This window comes from Acinonyx jubatus, chromosome A2 (assembly GCF_027475565.1).
Source record: "Acinonyx jubatus isolate Ajub_Pintada_27869175 chromosome A2, VMU_Ajub_asm_v1.0, whole genome shotgun sequence".
Classification (NCBI taxonomy): Eukaryota; Metazoa; Chordata; class Mammalia; order Carnivora; family Felidae; genus Acinonyx; species Acinonyx jubatus.
Genome location: NC_069383.1, coordinates 49,585,772 through 49,613,477, shown reverse-complemented (window position 1 = coordinate 49,613,477; position 27,706 = coordinate 49,585,772). Strand labels below are relative to the sequence as shown.

The 27,706-nt window shown below is 52.6% G+C and overlaps 4 protein-coding genes across 6 annotated transcripts in view; all 4 read right to left on the bottom strand.

The window, feature by feature from the left end:
* Nucleotides 1-20,140, bottom strand: part of HOXA3 (homeobox A3) — a 45,089-nt gene extending 24,949 nt beyond the window's left edge. The window contains exons 1-2 of one of the 2 annotated variants that reach the window (XM_053218287.1): nt 20,003-20,140; nt 7,740-7,843 (exon numbers count right to left, since the gene is read on the bottom strand). The gene's annotated coding sequence lies outside the window, so the exon portion shown is untranslated. Of the gene's footprint in view, nt 1-7,739; nt 8,558-20,002 lie in introns of those variants that run through there. The other variant, XM_053218290.1, reaches the window with a different exon arrangement.
* HOXA5 (homeobox A5) lies at nt 8,702-11,616 on the bottom strand. Its single transcript, XM_027075156.2, has 2 exons — nt 10,722-11,616; nt 8,702-9,737 (listed from the first exon to the last, which is right to left on the bottom strand). Exons 1-2 carry the CDS (start codon nt 11,614-11,616, stop codon nt 9,487-9,489), a joined length of 1,146 nt encoding a protein of 381 aa, XP_026930957.1. The 3' UTR covers nt 8,702-9,486.
* Nucleotides 11,200-17,925, bottom strand: HOXA6 (homeobox A6). The gene is made up of 2 exons (XM_015083697.3): nt 14,985-17,925; nt 11,200-13,569 (listed from the first exon to the last, which is right to left on the bottom strand). Exons 1-2 carry the CDS (start codon nt 15,424-15,426, stop codon nt 13,310-13,312), a joined length of 702 nt encoding a protein of 233 aa, XP_014939183.1. The 5' UTR covers nt 15,427-17,925; the 3' UTR covers nt 11,200-13,309.
* Nucleotides 20,141-21,684: 1,544 nt separating the features above from the next.
* HOXA7 (homeobox A7) lies at nt 21,685-26,222 on the bottom strand. 2 transcript variants are annotated; one of them, XM_053218293.1, is made up of 4 exons: nt 25,626-26,222; nt 25,291-25,381; nt 23,912-24,499; nt 21,685-22,937 (listed from the first exon to the last, which is right to left on the bottom strand). In XM_053218293.1, exons 3-4 carry the CDS (start codon nt 24,288-24,290, stop codon nt 22,609-22,611), a joined length of 708 nt encoding a protein of 235 aa, XP_053074268.1. In that variant the 5' UTR covers nt 24,291-24,499; nt 25,291-25,381; nt 25,626-26,222; the 3' UTR covers nt 21,685-22,608. The 2 variants fall into 2 exon arrangements, with proteins under 2 accessions (XP_053074268.1, XP_026930962.1); XM_027075161.2 differs by lacking the exon at nt 25,291-25,381.
* Nucleotides 26,223-27,706: the final 1,484 nt, after the last annotated feature.

Genomic DNA, 27,706 nt, shown 5'->3' with positions numbered 1-27,706 from the left:
TATCTTCATTTATATCGGTTACTCATATGAGTTACTAAATGCTGGAATATATCCATTTGATGGATAGTCATTTAATGCTTAGCCACATAAAGCCTATTATATGGGACTAATCTTTAAACTAATTTAGGGAAAGAGGTTAAAAAAGGGATCATGTTAGCTTTCCAACTGGAATCACCCTGAAGCGGTACAAAGAGGTTTCCCACATTGGATGTGTGTCTCTGAAGAGTGCTGTCCGTCGACATGGGGCACCCTGAAATTTTCTGAAATGAAATCTGAGCCACAGACAGAAATCAATCTTTAGACATCCTCTCTAGAGCTGGGGGGAAATCTAGCCTGTGATACAGCTGCCTAAATCTGTATTTCTCAAAAGCAAGAAAAAATAATATAGACATATATACTATTTTATATGCACAGTATATACATATATGATATAATTTGCAGAACATGGCTTTCTAAGCTTCAGGGGGAAAAAATGACAAGGAAAATTTGCCTTCCTCCTTATGTCGTCAGCCTTGAGTACTAGGGTCTTAACTATGTCTGTTTAGTATTATTTACAGACACTAAAACACAAAATTCATGTTGTTTAGCCTCAGAACCTTCTACTGAGTTTCTATTTTAAAGTATTAATGAGGCACAGGCACTGTTTTGTATATGGTTAACCTAAACGGGTTAACTGTGCCTGTGTTTTATGTAGTTCTATTACTTGAGGAAGATGGGCTTACACAGAATCCCCCAAGGCCTGTAACTTGTCTTTGTGGTTCCTATCATAAACACAAACGGAGCCAGGACCACCAAGTGTTATCTCACACACCGACATTTTGACATTTTACTGCAAGATTTATGGCTGTAATAAACAATCTCAGTACCTTTTCTGATCCTTCCACAATCTCTCTTTGCAAGCCATAGCATCGTTCCATTGAATCAAATAATCTTTTGAAAAACACTTTAAAAAGCACACACACAAAAACGTCTTGCCTTTACACAAGATCCAACACACCAGAGTAAAGCCAGGAAGAGTCTAACTCAATTAATAAATAAACTGAAGTTTACCAGCAGCATCTCGCCAGAGAAAAGATGGGATGCCCTGAAATCGAGCAGAGAGAGAGCATGCTAATCTTCTCACACCAACTGGCTCCAGTCCCTAGCAGGGTGAAAGCGTTATCCTTTTCTTGGGAAACTGGTGAGCACATTTGCTCATTTCCACGTGCAGAGATAACATATATTCCAAACAAAAGCTTTCTTAAAATCCCATTAAATGAAATAACTTTTCGTCATGTCCTCGAATCCCAGATGGAAGAGGAGAGCGAAGGGAGTCTAAGGCAGAGGGAGGGCGAAAGGGAGGCAGTGTTTGCAGCCTAGTTTGAATCTGATTTGAATCATTTTGAATATATTTGGAACAGCCTTCCCTCTTGAATGCAACCCTGTCCCAAGTTTCAAAGTGACCGAACAGTGACACCGTGTGCATTTTGTTTCTTATTAATCTTACACATTGACAGTCTTTGTTAAATCACAAGGCGCGCCCTTCACCAGCCGACATTTTCATATTTGTTAGACGCGCTGACCTGAAGTTCACCTCGGCCTTGGACTTTGCGCTTCTAAAAGGTCTATACAGTGCCTTTTAGAGAGCAGGGTGCTTTGCCCAGGTCACTCCTTCTCAGGGAAAACCAAGGGGGAAAAGCAAAGGAAATGTAAACGTTATGGAATGTATTGACTGTATTTGTCCTTTGTTCTTTAGAGAGAGTTCTCCAGACTGTTCTGTGTCTGGAGCGCATACGGGAATAGCTGAATTTCAAAATGCCTGATGGTGGTATTTGAGGGCTTCCCCAATACCTACACTAGGCATACGATTTTAGAGAAGCAATACTTAATCAGCCATTTGACCAAGTAATTGTTTAAGGGCAGTTTCCTTGTAGTAGTTTATAATAGTGGACACAACCCACACATCAGGATTGAAATTGATATCAGGATTAAACATGAATTTTAACCTGGATTGTGCAAGAGGCCTAAAGATAAAAATCCTCCAAATAAAAAAAGTAGGTACTCTAAAAGCAGTAACTTCTGCAGGCACTTTTTTTTTTTTTTTTTTAACTACAAAAACTGGCTAAGAGGTGTCTATGCTTCTTGAAGCTGACATGTTTCTAAGGTGTGGCATGCTTTTAGCCAATAACACAATAGCAAGGTTTTCTTGAAGAGACACATAATTGTCTTGGTGAGTAATAGAGGGGGTTTCAGTTTTCTTCATTTCGCTAGCCCAGATGTGGTGAAGTGTTCATTGTTGTAACAGCAATCACCACAGTTGTTTCCTTCTATTTTCATCTGGCACATTTGGCTTCAAGCTCTTGGCCAGAGTAAAAACTTTACACATTGCACAGTGGAAGCAATCTGATGACTTCCATGAAGTCAGTGCTTGGGAAATATTTACTTTGCCACTAAACGTACCTGGCACCAGGAAATCCAATCAACCAGAGTATATTGGGATGATCTCAAAAATCCCTGCAAGAGTCCACATTCTGAGTAGTTGAATTAACTTCTCTCTAAAGTTAAAAAGAACAACAAGAACAACGTAGAAAAAAATTGCCTTTTTCTCCTCTGTTTTCCTACACTGATTACTTGAAGTTCAGTAGATAGAAAAGGAAACTATGTCCCCACCCCCCAAAACAGATTCTAATGGCACCAATGGCTAATGTCCGGTGCATGAAAAATAAAATATTGTTTAGTTTTCCACTTGCAACTCACACATGAGGCATTGGTTCCAGTTGGCTTCCTTAACACACTATTCCCTTTCTTTTCGACCCTCTCACCCTTCCTCCTGAGCTTGCTTCCCCTCTCCTTAGCTTTTATTCCAAATGTATTTTTAAAGAGTCTTTTCTGGAGAATAGAAGTCCCTCATGGTGGTCTTAACGAAGTGGTCTGGCATTTATGGATTCCATTTTCCTGTCCAAATGGAATCTTCTTTACAGTTCAGTCATTCACCTACAGACGGTGGCATTTCTCTTACATTTCGTTCAGGGTTAACAACAAACGTAATGAAAAATTTCCAACAACAAGAACATGTTCATGGTACCCATAAGCATTTCCTCGCTGGTGGAAGGTGGAAGAATCCTGCCCTTCGAGGAGCATTTCCACTTCTTTCCTCCCCTTCCCAGCTCTGAGAACTCTTTGCGACTAGTGGGTGGCGGTTTCCCAAAAACCATTCTGTGTTTGAAAACTGCAAAGAATACATTTTGCAAGGAGTGCCTATGCTTGCCCTTGTCCTCACACACTTTTGGGACCATTGTATGAATGAAAAAGAAAAAGAGGCTGGCCAATCAAAATAACAATTTTCAAATAAAGGAAGTTTCCTGCGCTGTTCTCTTGCCTTTGAGGTATGGTGAAACATTGGAGACTTGCTACATTATTTCTTAAAGATCCACTGATGAGTTCTGAGCTTTTTAATTTTGTGACAAACCCACAAACAGCCTCCTGGTTCCCCAACATCTGAGGTGTCGGTGCTTCAGTCATCTATGCCTATTTACCTGCTGCTATTCCCTCAGAATGGGAGCGATAATTCAAGATGAAATACAGCACGTATTACTCTTGAAAAGAGGAATTTTCTATCCTTTCCTCCGTAATTGAGGTCATTCAACCACTAGGGTTCACCTGGAGTCCATACCATGATACACGCGTCACTCCGAGCCATTTTATCTTTTGTGCTGATAGTCAAGATCGCGGCTCTAACATTGACATCAAACTCTGTCTGGGCAGATGACTAAGAGTGCTGCACAACATAAACTTTTGACCCTCAACTTTTTGACCCGCAGTTGCAACGCACTAACCACAAAGATACACAAAGCTGTGCCTCTTCTTTCAGGGGGCAGGGTTTCCCCCTCCCAGGACACCCTGCTTCTGCCGCTACCTTTTGGATTAAGAGGGTGGATTGGATATTTTTGTGTTTGTCACTGTATTCCCTGTCAAATCAGCCTCCTACCTCTTCTTGTCAGCACTTAAATAGGAGTGAGATTGTTTTTAAAATCACTCATCATCACATTTACAGGGAAAATTTGGAATAGGACGGTGGAACCTTGAAAAAAGTGAAAGAAAATAGAGGATGGGGAGAAAGCAGGCAGTGGGAGCCGGAGGCATTTTTCCCCCCTTTATTTAAAAATAAAGACGCAGCCCTAATTGTTGGGAGAGCTGGCCCAGGCAGGCGAGTTGACTGTGAACTTGTACTAAAGCGTGCTCTGCTGGCGATTCCTAGGGTGTGCAGATTTATCTTCTCTGCATTTACTTAACCCGGCAGTGAACTGCACGAGCGTCATTTGTTAGGCGATGACAGACTTCACCTCCAGCAAGGGCTGCTTCACAAAATCGCAATAATTACCCAATAACCTTCATAACAAATATTATTATTGAAAAGACTGGTTTGTGGGGAGGGGACCTGGTGGAAGGACAGCTTCCTTTGTGAAAAAACACCAAACAAAACAGACCTAGGCATATCTTCACTTCTGGGGGTTAGAATGGCCAGCACTGTGGGTCCCCTCTCCTATGTGGGTGGGAACCTAGGCTGACCCCCTCAGCCCCGTCTGGAAGCCCCGTTTGTAGTTCTGTCATTGACTAGAAAGAAATTCTGCCTTAGAAGCCAAAGGGATGGAACCCACAACATTCTGCACTCTCCATGGTAGAAGAACCTCAGGACAGACTCTGGAGCTAAGGCAGGGGAGAGGCTTCGAAGGGCAACTTTTAAGCTAAAAGGATTGTTTTCCTCTTTAATAGCCCATCTTGCAGGATGTAATTTGCTCCCCCCTCACTAATTGTTTGGCTATAATACTCTTCACATCTCAACAAATGAACATGACTCTGTTTCTGGTAGAAAATTCTGTCTTGCTCTCCCAGAGCCGCCAACAACGAAGCAGGGGAAAGAGCTGGAGAGAAGGAACCTCGGCATAATGTTGTGAAATCAGACCATGGAAACCCTTACAAACCCCTAAGTAAGTGTGACCAGAAGCTTCCTATTATAGTTATAGTTCAGGAAATATTGTCTCTTCAGCTTGTAGAAACAAACGAGGCCCTGCACATACTGAACACCTTCTCCTCTTACAAGATGAGGAGCACAGACAGACATTTCTGCCACCGGCTAAGGCTGGATGTCTTCATAAAGACCTTAATGACAGAGATTTTTTTTTTCTTCTAAGTAAGTTTCTCTGCAAAAACAATTCCAAAGAATGTACAAGAAGAAATACCTTACCTACAAAATGAGCAGGTAACAAACCATCCTCTTTACTATGCTTCCTATGAAAATAGGAAGAAAAAAATTCTCCAATAACACTCACATAGGTCTGATTGGATGCTGTATGTTTTTAAAGTCATTTAACTCCATGTGAGTTAACCTGCTCTCTTAGAAACTCTGAAGTTTTATAAAGATTCCAACAGACAGCAATAAGCAAGCTGACCATATTTATAGGCTGTATTTTTTTTTAACTCAGGGGAAAGATTGTCTATATTGGGTAATGCTGGATATCGGTCCAATAGCCTTTCTGCCCACCCCCCACACCCCAGGGTGAGATGTGGCCACGGAGGTGGTGTGGACGCTTCCTCCAGGCAAGCTACTCAAATGAACCTGCCAGAAGTCCTATCACTCTTTTCTGCTACTAATTTTAGTCACCAAGAAATCACTCAACCAAGATCACCAAATGAGTAACTAAAATAAAACCTTAACCCAATATTTTCCAAGAAAGAACCCAACACTCAGAGCAGCAAAACAAAAACTCCAGAATTCTCAGAGACACACAAAATAACAAAAGAGAACGCAAATAGAGTTCACATTCTAGTTCCCACTAAGATGCGGACACCGAGCGCTGCAATGCCAGTCTTTTCACAGGTCATGCAAGATGACTTCAGGGATTTGCCTTGCCACTGGTTCAGAGAAGTGGGACTTGTGGGAGGGTTTTGATTTTTCAAAAAAACTTCCCAGGTTTGCTTTTGGGCCTCTGACTTTGGGGACAACTGTTGGACTTATGTTGAGTGTCTGCACAATAAAGTTTGTTGAAATTCCAAAACTGAACTTGAAATCTTTTCACTTTAAGCCCTTAGCAAATATCTTTAGCAATTAGCACTTGAGAAAACTATCCAGCCCCTAAAGAGACAGAAGGTCCTAATTTTTTGTTTGTTTCATTTCTGAGTTGGAGAATTTGGCTTAATTCTTCCAGGGAATGGGGGAAATCTGCAAGGTCCCTTGTGGGTATCCATCCAGAGAAAGACCCCAGGACAGGCCACAGCATCCCCAGTCACTTTGTCACTGAAGAATGTGAGGGTTTGGGGCCAGAGGGGGTGGTGGCTGAGGCCAAGTTGGAATTGTACCCAGGAAAAATTTACTTCACCTTACTTCGTGGTGGTGCAATATTGGGAACTGTTTTGGAAATCATAGATTATGTAAATTTCCTGGGATCAAACAGAAAGAGCAGCTAACAAAAGAAAGGCGGAAATCTCCTACTGACAAACGACCAATTTCTTCCCTAAACTACCCTTTATGATGTGTCAGGAAAAACAACCTAATGGCTCTGGGGACTTTTAAGTTGGGCATTGAAGACACCTCGACTTCCCCTCAAACTTTAGGGCACAGTTTAGAAGAGAGAGTTTGTATGTTGAGGGGGAGTAAATTTCTCTAATCTTTAGTGTTATCTAGGGGGATCCCTAAGTTGCCTTTTGAGCGTCCTGTGCCTGCATGTTTTAATTCTACAAAGGAGGAGAGGAAAAGGAAAGGAGAGAGCGAGAAGAAAGGGAAGGCGGAAGAAAAGAAAGCGCTTTAACTCCTTTCATTTAGCCTGGGGATTCAAAGACTAAAGTTAAATCCGGCCATAAAGTTTATTGCTTCAGACTCACAGGCGGGTGAGAACAGTCCCACCGAAATAAAAAGAACGTGCAGGCAAAACAAGGTTCAGGGCCTGGTCCCGGGTGCGGGGGAGGGGGTGGTGAGCCCTTCCCCCCACACCCCCAGGTGGGGACCCGCGGTCCCCGGCGTCCTGGGCTCGGCCTGGCAACCCAGGGGCCCAGCCTGGAGGTGCGGCCGGCGCCTCGCCGGCCTCTGCCACCCTCCGGCTCTCCCGAGCCAGCCTGAAACTCGGCCCCGAAGGCAGCCGCCTCAATTCAGTGCTGCCAAATGACCCCGGCCCGCGAAGACATATTGCCACAGCCCCGTAAGGAATCCCGCCAGAGTCCGCCTCGGCCCAGCCCGGGCCTTTCTTTCAAACTCCAAGCACTCCCCAGCGTAGCGCGGCCCTTGGCGCCCGCGGCCGGCGCCCCACTGTCTCCCAGCCCCCACCCTAGGGCTCCGCTACCCCCCGAAGAGGCAGCCCCGCCAGCCCCGGAACGGGGGGCGGCCACGCCAAGTCCCCCCACACAGGCCCATTCGCACACAAGAAATCATCTTTTGCGCCGGCGAGAGCAGCGGAAGTCATTAACATTCGCGGTTGTGCAGCAATTAAAGTTAGGCCTGGGGACGCGGCGGCCACAGGCGCTTTTCACCGGGGTGCCTCCGCAGAGCTGGCTCCTGGCGCTGCTCTTGTGGGCAGAGGAAGAGTTGGCTCTGCCCTTTTGAATTCAGAGGCAACCTCCGAGTTACTGAACCACAGAGAGAGAGAGAGAGAGAGAGAGAAGAGAGAGAGAGAGAGAGAGGGAGGGAGGGAGGGAGGGAGGGAAGGAGATCGAGGAAGAAAGTTTTCAGAGTACAAATAAACTTGAAAGCGCTCAGGAGGCAAGCTTACCTTAACTCGGAGGGAGCCATTTTTCAGAGAGTTTTGAGAACTTGTGGTTTGGACACTTCTGGACCTAAAATTGACAATTTGAATGACCAGGCGGCACACGTAGCCTGCAAAAGAGTCAAATGGAGTCCAGCGTCAGTGAGATTATATGTTATGTGGTATATAATGTTGGATGTCAACTCCCCAAAACCATAAAACTTACTTTAATGGCCCCACGTGACGTTTTATAGCCAGTGAGCCGATCTGTCTGTGCTATGGATGATTTTACGATCTAATTCATAGACAAAACCCTATTCATTTGGCACCCAAATGTCATATAGCCGGAACTGGGGCTTATAAAGTTTACTGTTTTATAACTTTTAAAAGGAAAGACGGCATCAGTGTAAGCAGTCGGTAAATGTGCAAATCTCTAGTTGCGCTTTAGCTGCCCTGAGGAGTTTCCCAATCGAGCTAGGATGGGGTAAGTACCTTCCATTTGTAGCAAATTAATTGTAGCAAAAGAAGCCAACCGGGCTCAGGGTGAGGAATGGGAAGGGGTGCCTGGGTGGGTCAGAGGCAGAGGGTTTGGGGGCCACAATGTGGCACAGCAGCCTCTTCAGCAAGTGGAGGCCTAGGATGTGACCTCAGGAAAGAGGCAGCATCAGTGTGGGCCCTGAGGGCTGTTAACAAAGCCCTGTGCTTTGCTCCTTTCTCTCTTCCTCTTTTTTGTACCCAGCAAGTTAACTTGGTTTCCTCAGAGATGGGCAGGTCGGACTCAGGCTTGAGAACCACCTACAGCGTTTCCACCTTCTGCCCTGCACTCTGATGGGTCAGAGTTAGGGAGGTCGCGGGTCAGGGTGTTGGTCTGAGGTCTCCTTCACAGGCAGGCTGCTCAGGTAGCCTCAGACTCCCTGCCTTCCAGCACTGGACAGACAGACGGAAGAACAGAAAGAGCCGCTTGCTATTTGGCACAAACCAGACCAAGAGAACTTACAATAGAAAGTTTATTTTTTTGTTTCCAGTCAGTATTTTTTCCTTAAAAACAAATACAAAAAAAAAAAAAAAAAAAAGCTGATCACAGTTTGCTTAAACAGCCAGACTCGGACAATATTTGTAACTTTGTTCACAAAAACATACATCACTGAAGCTGCGCTTATAAGAGCCACTTCCAGAGTTCGTGCAAAGGGTCCTACAAAGGCACGCAGGGACACACCGCTTGGAGTCACAGTTTTCGTCACAGAGTCACTAGTCACTACACGTCAAACAAGTTAAGTTGTGTCTCATCAAGTCACCTCTACAACAGCATTAATTACACAAGGAATATAGGTAGTTTGAATAAAAATATCTTTAACAGCTTGGAGCTATTGAGACAGGAACACTTCCACTCACATGCACAGTTAAACAACTGGAGTGCAACACAACATTGGCACTAAACGAGGTTGAAGGGGGACTTTTTTGTGTGTTTTTTTTTCCTCTTTTTTTTTTGTTATAGTTACTTCAAGTAACACAGCTTGCTTCATATAAATAAGTTAAAACATCTATTTTTTTTTTCAAGACAAAGCCATTCAGGACAAAGAGATGAACAGAAAGCAGATCTACTTATACAGGCGCTATAATGGCAATAAACAGGCTCATGATTAAAAGATGAATTAGGGCAACAAGAACAGGGCTTCTTCACAGAAGGAACACAAGGGAGTTTCAGAAAGTCACCTTAGTACTGACACTACGCGGGATCCGCTAATACTGCTCAGTACTTTAAACGCTCAAATACTCAGGGGCGGAAGGCCCCTCCCGCCGCCGCCATGCTCATGCTTTTCAGCTTATTATCTTTTTTCCACTTCATTCTCCGGTTTTGGAACCAGATTTTAATTTGTCTCTCGGAGAGGCAAAGAGCATGTGCTATTTCAATCCTTCTTCGGCGGGTCAGGTAGCGGTTGAAGTGGAACTCCTTCTCCAGCTCCAGGGTCTGGTAGCGCGTGTAGGCCGTCCGGGCCCTTTTGCCTTCCGGGCCGCCTATGTTGTCTGCAACAGAAAAGTCAGCGATTTAGCCACCAACTCCTCAGCCCCTGGTTACCCACGTCAGCTGGACGAGCCAGGGTTCCTGAGCAAGGAACAGGGGAGAAAAAGCTCAACAAGTCCTCTCTCCTCACCCGCCCACCCCTCCCGAATTTCCTTCCCTCTTCCTTTCTAGAGAGAAAACAATACAATTTGGACTCTGGGAACAATCGGCCCATCTGAGGCTGGAGCCGCGTCCCGAAGGATCGCCCGGCTTTCCTTCACCCCTCTCCTGCCCTCTGGCCCTGCCCCTGGCACCCCGAGGCGGGGAACAGCCCTCCCAGGCAGCCCACCTCTCAGAAACCCACGGAAGCCAGGCCCTTTCCTGAGCGTCCAAGTGGCCTCCAGGTCACCCTCCCTTAAAGTTCCAGCCCCGCGAGCCGCCTTCTGTTCCAGCCTGCACGCTTGGGGCGCCTGCTTTCTTTTTCTTCCCTTTCCTGCTGTCCCTTCTGCTCCCAAACTTCAGAATCCCGCCGGCTCTCGCCTCGATTATTCCCCCCCAAGCCCCTTTTCGGGGACTCTAATTAGTAACGCTGTTTCCCCAGCGTAGCCCTCCTCATAAATTATCCGTCCTGACAAGCCCGATTCACGGCCCCTACTGCCATCCTCTACCTCTCTGCGCCCTGCTCGGCTGGCTTGACCCGGGAGCGCGTTCCGAGGCGCTGGGGTTCGATATGGCATTTTTCCTTTTCCCCCCGTTGCACCGTCTAAACTTGCTTGGCCAGCGGCCCTTCTCCACCACCCCCTTCCCCATTTGCGAGCGCTGGGCGCTGCAGAGAAGAGAAGGTGAAAGGAGGGAAGCAGGGGAAGGAGAACGGCGGGGAGAGACTCCACAGGGCTGGGAGAGGCGAGACCAGGAGAGAGATGGGGAGAGAGGGCGGTAAAGGAGAGAGGGGGGACCGAAAGCCGCGCCCCCGCGGCCGCGTGGATTTAGAAAAAGGCTGGCTTTACCATGACTTATGTGCAGCTTGCGCATCCAGGGGTAGATCTGGGGTTGGGCGGGCGGCGCCGGGCTCGGCTCGCTCTGCGCGCTCGCCTGCTCGCTGCTGGCGGGGGCGTCCTCCTCGGCTCCGGACGCCGTGCCAACCCCCTCTCTGCTGCTGATGTGGGTGCTGCCGGCGTTGGCCGAGGCGCCGCTGGAGTTGCCCAGGGAGTTTTTCCCGCCGTGGTGGCTGTCGCTGCCGGGCGAGGGGGCCACGGCGGAGCAGGGCAGCGGGTCGGGCGGAGGCGAGTGCGTGGACGTGGCCGGCTGGCTGTACCTGGGCTCGGCAGGCGCCGCGCTGGCGCCGGCCGCGTAGCTGCGGGCGCGCTCCCCGGAGCCAAAGTGGCCGGAGCCGGAGCGGCCGACGCTGAGATCCATGCCATTGTAGCCGTAGCCGTACCTGCCGGAGTGCATGCTCGCCGAGTCCCTGAATTGCTCGCTCACGGAACTATGATCTCCATAATTATGCAACTGGTAGTCCGGGCCATTTGGATAGCGACCGCAAAATGAGTTTACAAAATAAGAGCTCATTTGTTTTTTGATATGTGTGCTTGATTTGTGGCTCGCGGTCGTTTGTGCGTCTATAGCACCCTTGCACAATTTATGATGAATTATGGAAATGACTGGGACATGTACTTGGTTCCCTCCTACGTAGGCACCCAAATATGGGGTACGACTTCGAATCACGTGCTTTTGTTGTCCAGTCGTAAATCCTGCCTGATGACCTCTAGAGGTAAACTCGTGCACTAATGGGGGAGTTGGGTGGAGGCAAGAGGGGTGGCGCGCGCGCCCCAGGCGCGTGCCCGCCACCCGCCGCGGCCGTTCAGTCGGACTCGAGCGCCACCCGCTGGAGGCAGGGCGCATCGCTCCGCTTCCGACCGAGGGCTGCAAGGGCCGGGGTCGAATTGAGGTTACAGCCCATTATGGCAAAATTATTGCATTTCCCTCGCAGTTCCATTAGGATGTACCAATTGTGAGGCCGTCAGCTGCCGATCGCGCGCCCGGCGAGGATGCAGAGGATTGGGGGGAGACGGTGACTTGGATTTTATTTACAACAACTTTATTTCCCCGCTGTGCAGCCCCTCTTATTTTTGTGTTGAGGTTGGGGTCGGTTTTGCCCGTCGTGCCGGCAGCTCTGAAATTTGAAAATACAGATATCACCTTCGGGGAAGGGGGGAGGCCATTTAGCCAATTGGAGAAATAAATCCTGCCCGCAGCAGCAGCTACAATTACGGCTCTGTTTTTTTTGTGAGTGCATGAGGGACAGTGTCCCTGCCGCTCTTAAATGACAGGCGTCTATTAAAGATAGCTTTTGTGTAGTGTTTCTCCGAGGCGAGGTCAAATTCCATACACTTTTATAACCGGAGTCGATTTTTCTTTCGTGCAAATATGGTTTTCGTGTCATTAGTTCGCTATTTGATTTGCTTTAAGTATCCAGCCTGGAGAATCTTCACCACCAGGTCCCTTTCCTCGAGCCAGCCGGGCCCCAATTCGGAGGGTTCTCGGTGAACCCAGCGAGTGGGCCCAGGCTCCCCGCAGCCACAGAAGCTGTTTGGGGGCTGGGAATCCGTGGGCCGAGTTATTAGGGTCTTGCTTAGATCTCCAGGAGTAAAATGAGGGTGCTAATGGAAGCATTTCGTGTTAGTGCCTAGGATCTTCGTAGTTATTTTCCTGGGTCCTGAAAGACGAAAGTGAATCACGAATGTAGCCGAAAGGCATGGAGGGTACTTCCCGCTGGAGGCTGAGCGTCGCAGGCACCCCTGGCACATTTGGAGACCAGGACTCTTGCCGTTCCCATGGCCCTGGGCCCCCTCCTTAGGTCCTGAAAGCTACTCTCTGGTGGCTGCGCAGGCACTGTCGGAGGCGGGGATCCGGGATCCGGAGCTGGAGACTTCGGGAGCCCAGTCTCTCCCGGGGCTGTAAAGTTCCACCCGCGCTCAGGTTGGGTCGGCTCAGCTGAGGCTGCTTCTCTTCCACGGACGGTCGCGCGCGGGCCGAGAGACAAGGCTGTCTCAGGGCCCCCTTTGTTCCTCACGCTTCTTCCTGTCTAGGGGTGGCCTGGGATGCCACCAAAGTGCTGGGGCCCCAGCCTTTATGCCCCCTCTTTCCAGTGGCCGGAGTCGATTTGGTGGTGCCCTCCGGGACTTGGTGGCGAGGGACCGAGGCGAAAACGCCCAGGCACCAAAAGGGGCTCGGCCCAGGTTCTTTCCTCTCCAGCAACCCCGCGTCCCGAGCTCAGGGGCGCGCAAAGGCGCTAGCACAAGAGCCGGGGACGAATTCGGGGCGCGCCCTGGGATCCGAAGCCGGCTAGGGCAGCCTTGGAGAGCGGGACCGGGTGTGCAGTGCGCCCCGCTCCACCGCTGAGATTGGCTGTGTGTGGGATTTTGTGTGTGTGTGAGAAATAAATGCTCAGGCGTTTGCAAAGCTCCCGGCTCCCCTGAAGCTGCAGAAGCCCCCCGGATGGGGGCAGGCGGGGGAGAAAAGTTGGGGAGCAGGCGAAGGCAAGGGGGCAAAGCCGAGGGAGGTTGCGGTGCTGGCCTGGTCCCTGCCCAGGCGTCTACTCGCCCGCCTTTGCCTCAGCGTCCTCCCCGCTGGGCTGTGTGGAATTGATGAGTTTATTTTCCTTTTTCCACTTCATGCGGCGGTTCTGGAACCAGATCTTGATCTGGCGCTCGGTGAGGCAGAGCGCGTTGGCGATCTCAATGCGGCGGCGCCGCGTCAGGTAGCGGTTGAAGTGGAACTCCTTCTCCAGCTCCAGCGTCTGGTAGCGCGTGTAGGTCTGGCGGCCTCGGCGCCCGTGACTTCCATACACGGCACCTGCGGGTAGAAATGGCCGGGCGCCAGTGAGCCAGGAGGATCCCGGCCGCCGAACCAGTCAGACCCGCGCCCCGCGCCACTGGCCTCTAAGCTGGAAACCACCCCTCTCCACTCCAGCCTCTTTCGCTGTGTCTAAGGCCGAAATCGGGAAGGATGGGAGAAGATTATTTCATACCAAGCGAGATGTTTTCCACCTAAGACAACCTGAAGTGAGAACTTATTGTTTTTGAAAAATCTGCTCTGCAAGAAAACCATTACAGGCAAAAGGAATAGAATGAGCATTCTTAATTCAGGGTACCTGGGTCGTGTTTTTGTGGGAGTGCAGAGCTTGTGTCTGGAAGTGATGGGTGTGGAGCCCTGTGAGTAGGGTAGACACTCGGAACTCACACACGAATCTCTGTGAAGGTGTTACTGTGGCCAGACACGTCAGGACTCAACATGTTTTTTGGAAAATGAAAACTGGTCAGCCCTCTCAAATCTTTGCAAACGCCCCCAAATTGTATGGCCCTTCTGCAAATGCAGAGCTCCCTTGGGAAAACAAAACAAAACAAAACAACACAAGGCTTTTAAAGCAAAACACTAGAAGCTTAAAAATCTGCACTGGGTTCTGTCCTAGGATTCTCTGTTGAGTTTTTGGAAACCAGAGGCAAAGGGATGGAGCTATGGGCCATCTGGGGTTTCTGGAAATGTAGGACTGTGATGGGCTATCTGTTCTGGTGCCAAAGGAACCCAAGGTTGGGGGGCTCCCCCCAGGCTGGGCGTGTGAGACTCAGGCAGGGCCTCAAAAGGAGGCAGAAGTTGGCTAAGAGTGAGCAGTTGAGTGGAAGGGGGAGGAGGGAAGGGAGGAGAAAGAGGGAAAAAAAAATCCTGAGGCTGGGGATGTGGCCCTCCAAGGCTTTGGGGAGACACTAGAAGAGGCCAAGTGAGAGCCTCTAACTACATGGGGTTTTGAAGGGCAGAAAGGAGAGGGATTGGGGGGTGAAGGGGAATGATCAGTGATGGGTGCAGAAGGCCATCTTCTACTTGGGGATCTGTGCAGGGTGTTTCCAGGGGGAAGTGTGGGCAGGCACTCCCTCCCCTCCAGCCTCACTCTCTGTTCAGGTTGCCCCTGTCACAGGGTCTCACGTAGGGTGGCAGTGACCCCTCTCGATCCCCTAGGGTGTCACCTTACATGGACACCAGTGCCGTGCCTTCACTCTGCCACAGCTTGATTGCCTCAGTGGGAATGGGTTAGTTTTCTTTTTTCTTTCTTTTTCTTTAATCTCTTAAAAAAGCCAAAGAAACTTTGTTCATTCTTTCCTCCTTTCTTTCCATTTCCTCTTTCTAATTTCCGTCTCCTCCTTCCTTCCTTCTTTCCCTGCCCCCTTCCCCCTCTCCCTCCACTCTCTTGGGGGGGCTGCGGGGAAATGCCTTACCCGCGCAGGAGTTCATCCGCTGCATCCAGGGGTAAACAGGGCTCGTGTACTTCCGGTCGGTGCCTTCGTCATGGAGGGCTTTGCCCGGCACGCTGCTGCTGTCGGGTTTGTACTGCTGCTCGGGAGAAAAGTGCAGGTAGTCCCCGGGGCCCCTCTGCTTGCCACTGCCTGAGGGCGAGGCGCCACTGAGGTCCTTATCAGAATAGAAACACGAGGCCCCGTACTCGTAGGACGCCCGGTTGCAGGCCAGGACCGAGTTGGACTGTTGGTAGAAACAAGGTGAGGTGTACGTCTTGTCCGGGAGGCTCGACGCCCCGTACGAGGCCGGGAAGGGCCTCAGCGCGTCATAGCCAGCCGGGTAGAGGGGCAGCTGGCCCAAGAAGGAGTCCTGGCCGCTGGGCAGGCTCCCGGGGAAAGTGGGATTCACAAAATAGGAACTCATTTGCGCGCCCCTCTGCAGGACTGTGATTTGTTGTGTATTAGTACATCTGGCTATAACTATTAGTAGTCATCGAACTGGTTTGTTTCTGGATGGCCGAACGCCAAAAGCGACAGCAGCAAATCGCACCAGCTGACGCGGCGGCGGCCAATGGGAGCGAGCGCTGGAGCCCGCTCCCCGGGGACCGCGGCGACCGAGGCAGCAAAGTTACAAACAGCCCCCAGCCCGCCCGCCCGCCGCCCGCCCGGCAGATTAATGGGCGCGCACAGCCAGCCGGCCCGGCTCTCTTTCCGAACGCCAGCGGCGGGCACGGCCCGGGCAGGGGCGTGCGAATCAGGCCGGGGTAGGGGCATTAGAGTCCAGGCCGCCGCAAAGGCCCCGCCAGGCCCGCTCCCTCCTCCTCCCCTTCTTGCCTTTTCGGATTTTGCTGGTTTTTCTTTCCAAACAGGAAACCTGACAGCCCCGCGCCGGGAGGGGCGGTGACCACGACGGCTTAGCTCCCGGCCGGCTTGCCCGCCCCGCAGGGCCCTGAGCGTGCCCCTCCTTCTGCACTCCCCCGCCCGTGGGTGCGGGTTCCGGGACTGAAGAAGGGGGCCTGAGAAACCAGGCCTTCACGCCCAGCTCCTCACTCCTGCGTCTTAGGAATCCGTGCATCCCTTCCCTCTTTCCTTCCCACTCCCACCAAGGGCCTGGGCCTCGCTGCCGCCTGGAGCCGAAGGCTCACCTCGAGCTGACCAGATCGCGGCTAAACGTCTTCCCCTGGCAGCCCCATCCGCCCACATACAACACGTCTCCTTGGAGTCCAGACGGGCTCCCCTCCAATGGCCAACGACCGCCTGGCCTCAAAGCACCCCACAAGCTGTGCGTCCCCGTACCACCTTTGAACCCAGGAATCCAGAGGCCAGAAACCACTGGTTTCAACAAGAAAGGGACCTACAGGGGAGTGGCCTGGAGACTGAGCTTCGAAGCAAAACGGGGGAACCTGCTCCCCTCACCCAGCCCTCGGGACTCGTCCTCTCAACACCCGAAGTGCTCAGAGCTGAGACAGATCCAGATGTGGAATATCTGTCCTCTTTCTGGAGGCACGGCATCCCAAGGTCCCTGCCGAGCCAGGCATAGAGGGCAGCTGGGATGTCCCAAAGGCTGTGGGGTAATTGATGTGCTTGGTTTCTGGGGTGCCCCACAGCCCGCACTTTCCTAGGGTGTACCCTCTCCCCTGCCTTTCCTGGGACTGCTGGGGGCCTGCCGGTTGCCGTTGCCCCAGTGCCGGGAACAGTTGCCTCCCGGGCTCCAGGAATCGTCTGCATTGCTTTTGCCGTTGTTACAGGCCTGGCCTTTCCCAGACAGGAGGTGAAAAGCGTGTCCCTGGCTGCCCTTGCTTGATAGGTGTGCCTTGGAGATAGTTGACTTTTACAGCACATGGATCAATCTCATTTTGTAAAACGTGATATCTTTCCAATGGCATTTTTACAACTGTATTTGTTGGGCTTGTAAAACCCTTGAATTAGCTTTAAAATCCTCAATTCTGTGGAGGCTGAAGAAAGACTATTTATACAATTTGGTTGAATTTCCGGAGGACGTTTCTAAGATCTGTAAAACTCTGATGAATGCAGGCTGATGGGGTTCAGGACTTGGGGGTGGCAATGCCCTCCTGGAATCTGACAACGACTTCCTTAATCTCCTCCTTGCTTTTTGATTTTTTTTTTTGCCCCTGCCCTCACTTCCCTCAAAGGGAGAAAACTGGGAAAGGACTGGGCTAAGGGTGGCCTCCACAGAACCTAGCAAGCACCCTAGAAAGTGGCTGTTGCCCACGCGATGGGGTCTACACCCAGAAGCCTTCTTCTCCCTGTGCCCCAATCAATCCACGCTGGGAAAGTTTCTCCTTTGCATATGTAAAAAGGGCCTGGCAGTAGAAGAGAGAATGTAACATTTCCCTGGAATTTCTTCAGGGAATGGACCCGATAGGTGAAAATGAAAACTCAAGTAAAAAATTTTAAAGGGAACTATTTTTTTTAAGGCTATGTCCAAAGAAAATCATGTTTGAGTTATTGTTTCCTAAACAAGACCATCAGATGACAGTGACGTCAAGCAAATTATTATTATATAAGACAAAAATAACTGTTGGGAGATGTTGAGAAATGTTTACATTTATAATTTCTGCTTCATACCTCCAGGTCTCACACAGCATTGGGAGTGATGGCAGTTGACTCCATATACTACTATTGTTATTATTTGTTATGGGTTGACTTAGATTCTTGATCTAATAATTACCCCCCAGACAATGACAGAATTTGATTTCTCAGCTAAGAGCCAAAAACCATTGTGTTTCTAGCTTCTATAGGCAGTGAGACAGAAAAAAATAAATTAAATTGAAATCTCCAGGTGTTAGCCAAGGCTGGTACATATCAGGTTGGCAACGGCCCAATTTATTTCTCCAACCAGCTTTAGGTGCATATATATATATAGAGAGAGAGAGAGAGAGAGAGAGAGAGACACACACACACACACTCAGGCAAGAATAGGAGCCCCAGACGCTGGAGGGAGCCTCTCCTGGGATAGTGAGAATGGCTATCAGGACTCTCTCTTCTAGGTCAAAGCCACAGAGAAGGTCTACTTACCTTTCAGCTGCTCTTCAAGGGGGACTGGATGGTGAGCAGGGCCCCACAGTCCGCCCTTTCTCTGGGCTGCCCACTCGACCTCCGCCAGCTTGGAGGGCGGCCAGCCGGTGTGTGGGGGGGGACCTTGAGGGCCACCCGGGCCGCCTGGATCTGTAGCCCAGGCCAGAGCCCATAGCATACAGGTGCGGCCTCTGCCTGTCACAGGCCCTCGCCTGACGCCAAAGCCCGCCTTCCTTGCCATAGCCAATCCTCCTCAGGGCCAGCCAGGCCTGCAGGCCTCGGGGCCAGAAATGGTCTCTCCGATTTGAAAATCCCAAAGCGGGCGCCTTCCCCGAACCAGCGTGCGCCCCGGGGACGCCTTGGGACGCGCAGTTTGGACAGAAGCAGCCATAACGTGCCAGGCCGCCTGTGCAACCAGTCTCCATGGCGCTGGGGGTAGGGGGAGGACCCGAGTCTAGTCGGGCTTCCAGCTCCTATCAGGGGTGGCCAAGGCGGGGGAGGTTCCCGACAGGCCCTGGGAGGCCGCCCCTCAGGTCCTCCCTTGCCCCCCTCTGCTCGGCCTGCTTGGGAATCTCTGAGGGGCCCGCGCAGCAGTCGCGCCAGGCTGCACGACGCGGGGCTGCGGCTGGCGTCGGTCCCGGCGACGGCCACAGCGTGGCAGCAGCGAGCGCCCAGCGCGGTCGCAATAAATAATCAGCCCGCGGCAGCCGCAGTCAGGCAGCCCGCGGCCCTGCGACGCAAACGCGCAGCTTTATCCGCCCTGAGTGCACCCACAGCGCCGGTGGACGTCCCAAACATCTACAGCCCCTTCTTAATTTTCTAATGCACACCAAGGTATTATCTTAAGGTGGAAAAACAACAACAACAACGACCAGAACCACAGAACAAACAAAAAGAACTCGAGCCCAGAACCTCAAGATCGTTTCTGGTCTCAGTCCCAGGAAGCTCCCGGGGCAAATCTGGCCGACGCGCACCCAGGCCAAGCAACGGTCTGTGCCACCGCTCCACATAAAGTCAATGCCCACGGTACCCTCCGTGCCTCCCGGGCGGCTTCACAGTCCCCTCCCGGCTCGCGGAAAGTGGGGCGCGCGGTCGGCGGCCCGCTGCGCCGATGTGGGGGTGGTGGGGTCCCCCTATCGCCCAGACGCGGTTTGCGTCCTTCTTTCAACCTTAGCTGCGGGCCCCTGCCACTCTCAATAACACCAGTACATTCTCTGCACCGAAACTTCCCGCCAAGCAACACCCAGCCAATTAACCCCATCCTCTCCTCCAACACAGAGTTCCACCCACGCACCTAGTCCCTCTCCCCGCGCTTCAGACACATCTGTCATCGGAAAACCGCGTGAAAGGAAGCAGGCAATCAGCAGAAGAACCTGGCCGAATTAGTAAGTTTTTGTTTGTTTGTTTTTTTCCCCCTCATTCTACCTTTCTCTCCAGAAACCGAGTCCCTCAGAATAGAAGGTGCTGTGTTGACACTAATAAAAAAGCAGGTCGATTAATTCACTTTGCCCTCACCTCTTCCCACCTCCCCAGGTCGGGAACTGTCTTCAATTGTTGGGAAATTCAACCGAGCCAACTGGGTCATGAATGAAAAAAAAAAAAAAATCCAAACCCGGGAGACTGGCAAGGAACACGGAGGGCAGGGCCACTTCTTTTTGGGCTCGGCAAGGTCGCTGGGGAAGAGGGGAGAGACCTCAGTGCTCCTGCCCCATGCCAGGGCGCTGTGCCACTGAAAGGAGGCTGGCATTCACTGCCATGGTGAGCAAGAGAGAGGAGAGAGGGAGTGTGTGTGTGTGTGTGCGCGCGCGCGCGCGCACGTGTGAAGGGGGGCAAGTGTGAACGGTGAGTGTGGGCGAGGGTGAGTATGCCCCTCTTCAAAGCCGCCCTAGTGCCCTCTCCCACCGCCGCCGGCGCCGGCTGCCATCTCACCACCTTTGCTCCTGTCTCCCCACATGTCTCACCTTCAGATGGCGGCTCCCAGAAGCTCCTGCCCCTCTGACAGCTGTCGCTTGGGCAGCCGGGGAGACGAATTGTCCTCCTTCCTGGTGCCAGAGGACGCAGGAAATTAGCCAGGTTGCGAGTTGCGAAGCGGCCGCCGCGGCGCCGGGAACTGGACGCGCCCCACCTCCAGCGGGAGCGGCCGGGCCGGGCCGGGCCGGGGCCTCGTCTCGCTCGCCATCGCCGGACAAAGCGCAGCCAAGCCCGGCTGGAAGGCAGAGCTCCGAAGCAGGCAGGACGGAGCGGAGCAAAAGAATGCGGCTCTATTCTCGCAAGGGAAATTATAAAAAAGTTCATGTTCACGGTTCCCATCCACATGACCGACAGCGGCCAATGGAAGGGCCGAACAACTCATAAAGTTGTATTGCAAAGTTGTAAATTTTCATAAACAACAACGGATTTATGACCCTTTCCCCATCACTAAGAGGAGGCAGCTCTTACACCGGCGCCATCTTACCACCGAGGCTGCCCCGACTTGGGGACGCAGGTTTTACAAACCCAGTTGGGCCGGGTTTTATTAAAAGAGCAAGAAGAAGCGGGCCCAACCTAGGCAGGAGGCTGGAGTCGAGGTCTTCGCCCGCCGAGCTCAGGCTATTCTGCACTGTCCCCATCGCCCTTCGCCCCTTACGCAGACCCTCATCCTTCCCCGCACCCGGACGCCCCCCGCCAAGGCTCCGCAGCCCGGGGGTCTGCGGTCCCTGCCCCTTCCTCTACCCCTCAGTTGCAGTGCTGTGCCCAGGCGCCCTTGCTTTGCCTGAATGCAGGGTGGGAGGGGGGCTGCGTCAAAGGGCCTGAATCCCACCTCCTAGCATGGGGCTGGGTCCATGGAAAATTCAGGATCATTGGCAGGGTAATACCCCTTCCCAAGCCCACCCCACAGCAGTAGGGGAAACGGTGGATTTTGGATTTGCTCACGGAATTTAATGGGTTTTTAGAGAGATTCATAGACTATAATGTATCTACCGAAGATTCCGTTTTCTAGAGATCCGGGAGATGTTTGTGCACACACGCAAAACCAAGACAAAAATCTCCAGAGAAATGCACATGTACAATTATAGACACACAGAAACACACACACTCAATTATGGACACAGAAATACATAAAATTATGGATTCCTGTAGTAATATACACATACATAAAAATGCACATACAAAAGAGGTACACACGCACCTATACAAATCCACACAAAAAGGGACCTGCCACACATAAACACCAAACCATGGACACTCAACACCTGGACGTTATTCATCCTTCCATTTTTGCTTCCCCAAGACCCCTTTGGGCATGCAGACATACCCAGGGCTTGCTCTCCAGCCATGGTCACCTCTCTTTCCCAGGCCCCCCTAGATAAAGCAGTCCATGTTTCTTTGTCACCAAGCATCTTTATTTTTCTGTTACATAAAACACGGTTAGCTGGGCAAGACAGGAAGCATGCCTTCCCATTCCTGGAACCCCAAGCTAAAGCCTAAAGGGACAAGGGGGGACGCAGGACAACACAAGAGATGAAGGGCATTGAGAAGGGCATTAGCCCTCCCCACCAGCTATAAAGTTAGCTCAAGACAACACACCATGCTACAAAGTCACCCCATTAACACATCCTTCCCAAGTCAAGACATTGCCTTACAAATGACCTCCAAGACTATATAAATGACAAAAAAAAAATCTTGTTCAAATATACAATATTTGCTATTGTAGGAAAAGTCAGGGTGTACATATTCAACATGGCTGGACAGTAGGACATGGGGCCAGGGGAGGTGCAGGAGGCTGGGAGCATCTCTGCAGTCCTACTAAGCAAAGCTAACCCAGAGGTCTGCAGCTAGCTTGGGAGTGCTCCCCTCCAGAAGTGGGAGTAAAGGGCCTGAACTTGGGGTGCCCAGACCAGAGATGGAGGGATTCTAGGTTGCAGCACTTAGAATGCTTTGGAATAAATATATTATTTTTCAATTTAAATAGAAGCCAATACCCTGGTCCCCGGACCCCAGCGTCTTCTCAGTGCAGCCTCAGGGACCCCAAAGGCTGCTGGGCAGAAGCAAGAGGGGCCTGGCCGGGGAAGGGGCCGGCACTAGGTAGCAGGCGAGCCAGTGAGCACAAAATAGGTAGTTTGGGGCGAGTAGGTAGTACTGAGAAAATCGGGTCCTTGTCGGTATGGGGGAGGTGCTGGGTGTCTGCCAGTGTTGGGACGCGTCTGGGCTTCCTGGGAGTGGAGGCCTACTGGGGACTGGGCCCATAGGTAGTTTGGGGTTGCCTCTGGCCGAGGCCTGTGCTAGGTAGTATTTTAGCCGTGCCAGTGCAGAACTGGGCGGCAGGGTAGGGAGAGTGTCTGCTGGGAGTCCTTGGGGCAGAGGGATCCCCAAGGGGACCCAGTCTAGGCGGCTGCTTAGTCCAGAAAAGGTGGGAGCTGGGATAGGTAATGGGGTAGATGGGTGCAGGTTGGGGATTGTTGTTTTTGTTTTTGTTTTTGTTTTTCACGTTTTCTTTTTATTTTTTCCACTTTTGTAAATAAATTCAGTGAGTCTCTAAAGACGCTTTCCCGACTGTCTGGTGCAGCCAGGGCCCCTACTCGGCCCCTCATTCCTCTTCCTCGTCGTCTTCCTCTTCGTCGTCTTCGTCCTCATCGTCGGCCTTGTCCGTGGCGGCGGCGGTGGCGGCGGCGGCGGCGGCGGCGGGCACTGCGCCCTCCGGGGCTGCGGCGGCCGGACCCTCATCTTTATGCTCTTTCTTCCACTTCATGCGGCGGTTCTGGAACCAGATCTTGATCTGGCGCTCGGTGAGGCAGAGCGCATGGGCGATCTCGATGCGGCGGCGCCGCGTCAGGTAGCGGTTGAAGTGGAACTCCTTCTCCAGCTCCAGCGTCTGGTAGCGCGTGTAGGTCTGGCGGCCCCGCTTCCTGTCGGGCCCTGGAAGCAGACATGTGGACACACGGACACACGGACAGTTTAGCCAACACAGACACAAGACAGTGCATTAGCCAGACCGCTATCCCAGAGCCTGCACCTTTCTCCCAGCGCTAGCCCGGGCGCGCGTCCCCCTCCGCCCGCGCCCCGGAACGGAGCTGGGGGAGGAGCGGGAGTATTAGCGGAAGACCCCAACTGCGGTGCCAGACGCGCAGGCAGCTCTGTGAGGAGGCGAGGCGCAGAATCCCAACTTTACAACCGCCCTTTCCAGCCGGCTAGGCTTCCACAATGTCCTGCTTCCCCCTGACAAAGGGAAATTGTAAATATAGAGTGTGGGCAAGTGGGAGACGCTGCGCTTTTGCCATTCAAAGGAGAGCTGGACCGCTTCCCCCCCCCGCCTCTTGCTAGGCAAGTGGGTGACCATCGGGCGGTCCGCTCTCCAGGGGCGCCTTTCCTCCCTAGAAGACCGCGCCCCCCATCCCCGGAACTTCCTAGGGCACTCCGACCCCCTGTCTCCGCTCTGGTTCCCCACCCCGCCTTTAAATGGCCCCTGGCACTGGGCTGTTAGAGGGGCCCAGATGAAGGGTTTGGCTCTTCCTGCTTTTGAGAAAGAAAAGCCAGGCTGAAAGGAAAAGGAGAAGGGAGGGAGAGAAGAAAGGGAGAGAGAAAGAGAGAAAGAGAGAATAGCGAGCAAAATGTTAAAATTCCAAGGCAAATGGAGTTAAATAAATTTACGAGGATCGAACCCATTAATTGGGTCATAAAAAGTTTTATGAGCCTCATTTACATACAATGCTACGGGCTCTCCACGCTATGGCGCCTCGACTCTAATTAAAACCAGAAAGGCAGCGCCGCCAGGAGTCACGGGGCCGCCGGCTCCCAGTCGCCTCTCTCGGCTCTCCGCGCTCCCCAGCCCCGCGCTCCCTTCTGCCTGTCCGTCCGCCCGCCCACCCGGCCCGCCTAGCTGCTGCGCCTACCTGAAGACCGCATCCAGGGGTAGATGCGGAAATTGGCCTCGGCCGGGCCGTGCAGCGCGCCTTCGTCCGCCTTGTCGCAAGCGCCTTTGGCGAGGTCACTGCAGAGCCCGGGGATGTTTTGGTCGTAGGAGGCGCAGGGCAGGTTGCCGTAGGCGTCGGCGCCCAGGCCGTAGCCGGACGCGAAGGGGCTCTGATAGAGGGGGCTGTTGACATTGTACAAGCCCGGTACGGTCGAAGCGAAGGCGCCGGCGCCGGCCCCGTAGCCGCTTCTCTGCGAGTTGGGAGCAAAGGAGCAAGAAGTCGGCTCGGCATTTTGGAACAGAGAAGCCCCCGCCGTATATTTGCTAAAAAGCGCGTTCACATAATACGAAGAACTCATAATTTTGACCTGTGATTTGTTGTCCGGCAGCTTTCAGTGTCGGTTTTACGAGGTAGCGTGATATATGATAACATTACACCCCCAGATTTACACCAAACCCCATTTTCTTTTGGACCGAGCTCGCCGCAGCACGTGACCTCCCACATGACCGCCTCCGCCAATCTCAGCAGCCCTCACAGGTGGTCTCGCTCCGCGGGGCCAGCGGCAGCCTAGAATGGAAGGGGAAGAGGCTCAAATATGTGGTCAACGAATCTGCCCGCGCCTGGCCCGCCTGGCGCGTCCCGCGGGAAAAGGACCCCGAGGCTCCGTGCGAGCGCTCAGTCCACCACAACCTGGACGCCTAGTCTGCAGAGGCCGCGCGGGGTCGGCCCAGCACAGCCTCCTTTTTGCCTATCACTGAACTCTGGACCAAGCCTTCGGGCCCTCCCTACCCCCGTCCTGTCCACTGACCCAGCCTAGGGAGGGTCTCTGCGCAGTGCGCACCCGCCCGCCCTACAGCAGCCCACGGGCAAGTCTCAGCTCTGGGCAGATGGGTTCTTTGCCCGCGTCCCCCCACCCGCCCCCCACGCCCAGGTCCACTGGGCGATAGGCCGGCTTAGACTCTGATCCAGATGGGGCCGGCGCAGTGTCGCTTCCAGCTGCAGTGAGAACGCCACCGCAAGCTGGAACCATGTGGTTCGAATAAAGTCAACGTCTCCCAGCTTCCTTTCCTTAATCGGCAGCACACTGTTTATCCGCCTTAAAGGAAGCAGTGAAATATTTATCTATTGATGAGCCTCATTTGCCAATAGATTTATTAACATGGGGTTCCCCTCCCTCCTTCTGGACACCGCTGTCCTGGCAGGGTACGTGCATTCGCTCCGGGGGGCACCTGGCTGGTCTCTGGCAGCTTAAGAAACAGCTGGTTACTCTTTTGTCCTCCCTGCAACCTCTGGTTCCCCCTGGTTCAAGGGGAACCAAGTCTCTTTCCCCAAGGTTGGAGGAACCTTGGGCCCCACACCTTTCCAGGTACTCCTAGCGCTGGGACTGTTCTGGAAGACGTCACGGGGGCCACCCATGGGCCTCTGCCAGCTCCTCAAGGGCTTGAGTGCCTGGGAACAAGCAATACATACTGTAGAGCCAGTTTGGAAAGGAGAGAGGGGGTCCAGGTGCCTGGGGACTTCAGCCCACTCTGGATTTCCATTTCTTTTGGAGACCACCAAAACAAATAAGAGGACCCCTCTCGAATGGCCACCCAGACTCTGGTGTCTTCACATTTGCAAGACTGGCTCACAGAGAGCGGAGCACACAATAGTCTCCCTCCCTCCCGTCAGGTCCCCAACGCATGGAGCTTACCTTTCCAAGCCTCCAACCCTTGCTCAGGGTTGGACCAGCCGAAGTCCCTGCTGCCCACCGCTCGGTGGAGTGTGGTGGGGCAAACCCTTCCCCTAAACGCCTCATAAACTGCTCAGGCCTCGCTGGAAGCCCAGCCGGCAGGTCAGTATGCCTTTTACTGCTCAGCTCGATTGCACACCATAAACCCGACCTCACAATGGAATTGCCCCGGAAATTCTCCTCTAAATTATAGAGTTTGGTTCCTTGTGTACAAAGCACTTCCCATCACTTTCAGAGAGTCCAGGCGGCCCCCCCTTCACTGCACCCTCTCAGGGGGTCCCAGGAGCACAAAAGGCAACCAGAGGGTCCAGACCCGGATGCAGCTGCAGCGGAGTCCCAGCTCCTGCCTAATGGACTGCCCAGGGGAGTGGGTGGGGAGGCAGGGGCTGTCCGGGCAGGTGGGCGCCTGTTGGTTTCCCCTGGGGGTACAAGGGCTGGGGGGGGGGCAATATCCGGGGATGCCCTTTTTGAAGCATCAGGATGATAGCGTGTCTGGATTGGAGAACGGAGGATGTAACATGGGAAGGGAAGAAACATCAAATATTCCAAATAGCATCGCTTTCTGGCAGGAAATAAAAACATAAGAAAGTTAAAGGAAGACGAAGCAAGCAAGAAAGCTAGGAGATCAAAGAGGCGGAATTAGACAGCTTTAGACCAATAAATTGTTCCTCGGGTGACACAGAGCAAGATGCAAAGAGAAAGACCGGGCCCCGCCGCCGCCGCCGTCTGTCTAGACTCGGGCGGCTGGAGCGGCAGACAGCGATGGCGTTTAGAGTAAAACCTGCCCTGAAGTGAGATGACCCAGACCGAGTGGGGAGAGATTTCAGGGAGCGCGGGAAGGAACGCGAGAGGGCTGAGAGCCCACGCCACAAGCTCATCCCTGCTCAGCGCAGGTCCGGCGCAGGTCCAAACGGTCCTGGCAGGACGCGCTGCCCCTCGGCTGGGGCCAAGGAGAATCCAGATACCGCCGGCAAGGCCTTGGCCTTTCTGGGCCCAAGTCAGCCAACTGGGCCGAGTCCCGCGGGTGCAGAATTTTTTCTTTCGTTTCCGGGCTCCTCTCTCTCCTCCTGCCTTCTGGGGCAGGGTTTTAAAACGAAAGGCCAAAGTCAGGCTTTCAGTAAGGGCCCCTTAATCGCGTGTTCTCCAGCCATTGGTTTCCTACTTATTTGGCTGAAAAGACACAAATGCACTGGGTTATATGTGATAATATTCACAGAAATACTCGTTGACGCTCAGCCTGGAGCAGGCACGTGTAGGTGGGTTTCTCATCAGCCTAGCTGTCTTTACCAAAAAGCATTTTTTCCCCCTCACCGCTCTCATGGAGCTGGGTTCCTCCCTACCGGACAGAATGTATTTCCCTTGCTTCTTGTTCCCGAATAGTCCTCAATATTTAAATCCAGCTAAGAATGTTAAGGCCAGCCCTGGGGTTGCTAAGGGAGCCTGTCTCAGGTCTGGTGGCTGGCGATTTGCGTGTCTGAACGTTTCCACCGGCGCCCCTCGGGCGAGCTGCGCATCGGTTCTTCATCCACTGAGCAAACCCCGGTCGCGGCGCGGGGACAAATCCATCCCCGATGAGTGCAAACGAGCTGGGGCTGACGCGGGGGGTTTTGTTTGCGCAGCTAACAGGGAAGCGCTTCCCAGGCAGCCGAGCGGGAGAGCCGCCTCCCAGCCACCAGCCGGCCAAGGGCAAGAAAGGCCCCGCGTGGCTGTCCGTGAGGCCTCTGAGATCTCGACCGGCCGGCACCTACCTGGGGCCTCCATACTCGGTGGAGAGAAGCGGTGGCCACCGATCTGCTCCTTCGCCATTTATTTGTAGTTACATAAATCGAGCTTTGTATCTGCAGCTTGGCTACATGGCCACGGGCGGCTCTCGGGGAAGCTATAAAACCCTTCTTACAATCGGATGCTGTGAAATACTGTGTATTATAGGAGGAAAGATAATGAGGGCGTGTGTCTTCAATACCAACGTGTGTATATAAATGGAGAAAAAGAGAGGAGAGGGACGGCCGGGAGGGAGGAAGGGAGGAAGAGAGAGAAGGAGA